At 30.1% G+C, this 4439-nt stretch overlaps 1 protein-coding gene across 1 annotated transcript; it reads left to right on the top strand.

Annotated features, from left to right (window-relative positions):
- Positions 1 to 277: 277 nt before the first annotated feature.
- On the top strand, positions 278 to 2266 carry OCT59_015897 (uncharacterized protein; the record flags this gene model as incomplete). Its single annotated transcript, XM_066132125.1, has 5 exons — positions 278 to 650; positions 827 to 1215; positions 1288 to 1545; positions 1636 to 1833; positions 1985 to 2266. The coding sequence occupies 5 exons, from the start codon at positions 278 to 280 to the stop codon at positions 2264 to 2266; spliced, it is 1500 nt and encodes a 499-aa protein (XP_066003145.1).
- Positions 2267 to 4439: the final 2173 nt, after the last annotated feature.

Consider the following 4439-nt stretch of genomic DNA (forward strand, 5'->3'; position numbering starts at 1 on the left):
ACTTAAATTATATTAAATTTATTAAAATCATCAACTATCACTTAAATTATAAATATTACATGATGTCGATTTGCGTTCAAATCGTTCGATTAATAATATTAAAAATAAAATAGACTATTCGATCAGTATGATGGCGAAAGTTTCTTAAAGTTTAATTTTTTAAATAAAACTTCATTTTTTCTCACCTTTTCTTTTTAGAGTTTTAACGTCTAATACTCTTCGCAACCAAAAAAAAAATAAAAAAATAATGAGCCAAAATTCGCAACCAAAAAAAATAATGATCCAAAATAGAAAAAATAAAAATACTGAAAAAGGTTTGGCTAGTGATAATCGAAATAAAACGATTACTAACATCAATAAAAGTTCGTCCAATATCCAACAAGCTGTTGAAGGAACTGCCACCCCAATTCATGAGCGAGCTCAAACTACTAACATCAATAAAAGTTCGTCCAATATCCAACAAGCTGTTGAAGGGACTGCCACTCCAATTCATGAGCAAGCTCAAACTACTAACATCAATAAAAATTCGTCCAATACTCAACAACCATCTGCTGCGCCAAGTCATGAACGAGCTCAAAGTGTAAAAGAGAGATATAAAAATCTTCGGCTTCCGGATTCGTCCAATACTCAACCACCATCTGCTGCGCCAAGTCAGCGAACGAGTCCAAAGTGTAAAAGAGAGATATAAAAATCTTCGGCTTCCGGTCAGATATCAAACTAATGAACCTACCCGCGATGATGATGATGCATCAACAGGTCTGTATCGTGTATATATCGTCAGTTAGATTTAGTATTTTTTTTTTGTTGATTTTACATTTTTATACAGAGAATCGGAGGTTATCTCAAGAAGTATCCGATTTGCGTGCGAAGTGTTTACAGTTAGAACGACGAAATAATGAATTAACCAAACATACAGCTGTCGTTGCCACTGAAATAGCTCGCTTACGAGAAGATAAAGAATTTCTTGCTGGTGTTAACGCAGAATTCGGTTCTGAAAATGACGACTTGAAAGAAGAGGTTAACGAATTAAAAACGAAACTCGAACAATACCAGATACGATCATCATCTGAAAGCCTTGATTTTATTGATGTTCCAGAAGAACGGTTAGCAAAACGGTTCAAATCGGATGGGTCAAAAAAAGTAAAGAAGACGGTACACTACGCCGAAAATCAACCAAAAGAAGAACAAGAAGAACAACGTGAAAAGGAGGCGAGGGTTTGTAATTTTGTAATTTTAGGCAGAATTGTACAGTCTTTATACTTTTATACTAATTGTTCCGATTTAAAGATTGAAATGAAAATGATCCTCAAAACTATTAAACCTAATGACAATTTGGATGATAACGAAACGTTTAATAGTCCAAAAAATGTTGAAATTCGCAGTAGATTAATTCCCGAACTTCGAAGGGCGATGTTTCCGAATTATAAACCTTCAGTAGCACAATTGACGAACTGGTTAAGCGCCCTCCATAAGTCGCGAAGATCACAAACACAACTGAAAAAAGTGGAAAAAGCGACGAGGACAGTCGCAGAGTTCACAACAACAGTCGCGTACAAAATGTAAAATTGTCGAATTTTTTCCTTTATCATCATGTTAATGATTTATGCTAATTTTCTTATATATTTATCATTTAAGAAAAAATTGCGTCGAATTAAGGCTGCAAAGGATCTTTATAGGAAAAGTGACGAAAGAATAATTGGTTATGAAAAACGCCAATTATTAAAAATGTTGGCAAATCGATCTTACCACTCACCGGAAATCAGTGAGTCAGATGAAGAGAATCCAGATAAGACGATCGTATGCGTCTATGATTATTCTTGGCGATCACAAGAGGTTTATACTTCGATATTTATTATACTTCGATATTTATTATACTTCGATATTTATTATACTTCGATATTTATACTTCGATATTTATACTTCGATATATCACTCTTGTTCCTTTCTTTATTTTGTATTTATTTTATTATATTATCTTTTTTAGCTAAAAAATTTACTTCGAAACGTCATCGACTCACATTCGGCAGATATTCAAACGGCAAAATTACAACGACCTCGCCAGTATGATGATGAAGTTCAACACTTCGACCGAATGCACCCTGAAGATGCTCCACAATGGTCATATGTCGAGCAAGAGGATTTTATATATGATATGGAAATCGATAGTAGAAGTGGTTTCGACGAAGATGAAGACTATGGTGAAGAAACGGAAGAGGTGTTAATCGATAGTCAAAAAAGTGGAGCCGGTGATGATTTAGCTGAATGAAGCGGGACTATCGATTACATTTATTTTAAATTTTTTTTTTTCATGTATTATTCGTAAATATTTCTGATAATTAATATATAACGATAATAAATTTAAATCGAATTTTCTATATATAATAATTTTCCGAATTTAGTATGATTTAGTTCTGATTTATGTCCGATTTAAGTTCCGAAGTACATCTGATTGACTGTCCGAATTTAGTATGATTTAGTTCTGATTTATGTCCGATTTAAGTTCCAAAGTACATCTGATTGGCAGTCAATCGGATAACAATCGGAATATATTTTTTTTGTAAAAATCGGACATATTTCAGCCGTAATTTGACCTAAAATCGGATATCCGATTTTTAGCCGATTTGCCTTATTTCGACTAGTGCTTAAACTGTAAGCAATTGCGGGCAAATTTGCCCGCAATTTTACCAAATTTCAGCTCTCATCTAATTTTATGAAAAATAAAGCAATTTTAATAAAATTTTTTTCCAAGATAGTTTAAATTATATATTGTGCAGCAATTATTATCATTTATTAATTATATATTAGAAAATCGAAAATTACCATTGGTCAAAAGTTGTATTTTAAGATAATCACAAAATTTTAAAAAACTTTGCACTTAACTTCGACGATTTCATTGATAATTAATTGTAGCTATATAAAAGCTTAATAGAATATGTAGAATTTGGTATGAGAAACGACTTTTGTTAATATGATTTTTTATATTTAAAAGTAGGATTTTGACTTTATATAGAACCTTAATGAAAATTTTATTATGCATTTTAATTATATATTCATAATAATTGATTTTTTTTTATCTCTATTTTGTTTATTATAATGCAAAATTTTTATAATAAAAATAAAAAGTTATAATAAATATTCAAATAGAGAAAAAATATGGTAAGAAAAGTTTAAATTTTATTATATAAAAATTCTGATACTATTTTTGCGGGTTAATTTCTAATCCAATTTTAATGATCAACTGTACTGTATATCTAACTCATACAATTTATGGCCAGAATGTAGATCAATTTGGCTGCAAAATTATGTGACGATCTGGCCAAAATTAAAGAATTTTTTATAGCGTCATTTATTCTAATTTAGAAATTGCGGGCAAATTTGCCCGCAAAACAGTTTAAGGGATAATATATCCGATGTTAAAGATTATCCATTTGAGCTATTAAATCCTGAATTTGAACAAATAAAATATGATAATGAATTGAAAAAATTAATAAATAAACCAATAAAATTTAGTTATTATTTCAATAGTCAGTTTTATTATTGTGGAGCTGAATATGTTAAAGGAATGAAAATTTATTAGCTTATCTTCAAAGAATTTTTTTAATTTTATAATTTAACATTTAATTTTATAATTAGTAAGATATTTTGTTGAAAACAATATTCGAAGTTGCACAAAAATACAAGAATGCAAAGTCGTACGATTGTACGAAAACTCAAATTAATACGAAAATTTTAAAACTTTCGTACGTACTAGTATTAAAAAATTGATTAGCTGTAAATGTACGTACGAACAAAAAAAACACACGTACGTACTAATTTGCGTTAGCGTACTGTCCTATTTTACTCAATACCTGTTATTTCTTATACACTTTATTTTTATTCATTGTCTGTATTTGGTTAATTTAATCCCTTACTTGCGTCTGATCATATAGGCTATTTGGAGAGCTATACCATATTCGCATTTGATCAGATTTTTGTTAAGATTTACATTGAATTAATTGAATTAGTATAAGATCTACGCCGATCCTATAAATTTCCGACCCTACCAATCCTTCTGCTTACACTAAATATACCGCTTATTTTTAAGCACATAAGAACTAGTGCTCCTACCGGGTCAGATTCAGTCGGGTTTGGAGAATATATCCGACTTGACCCGGCAAAAATAGGAATGATCCGATTTTAACCCGACCCGAGTATATTTAATTCAAATAACCTGGGTTAAACCCGAATTTTAGTAATTTTCGTTGCTGTATGCTTAGTAATATATCAAAAATATTTTTTCAAACATAATTTTTTCAATAACGCAAGGTAATTGATATCATATAGGTCATACAACTTTTTATTATTAAAATTAAAGCTAAGCACGAATTTAAAGATATCTTCAATTCCTGTTTATTTATTGCTTTATATTTGAACTATAAAATCGAAATTGTATCACTTGC

The sequence above is a fragment of the Rhizophagus irregularis genome, chromosome 24 (genome assembly GCF_026210795.1).
Source record: "Rhizophagus irregularis chromosome 24, complete sequence".
Taxonomy (NCBI): Eukaryota; Fungi; Glomeromycota; class Glomeromycetes; order Glomerales; family Glomeraceae; genus Rhizophagus; species Rhizophagus irregularis.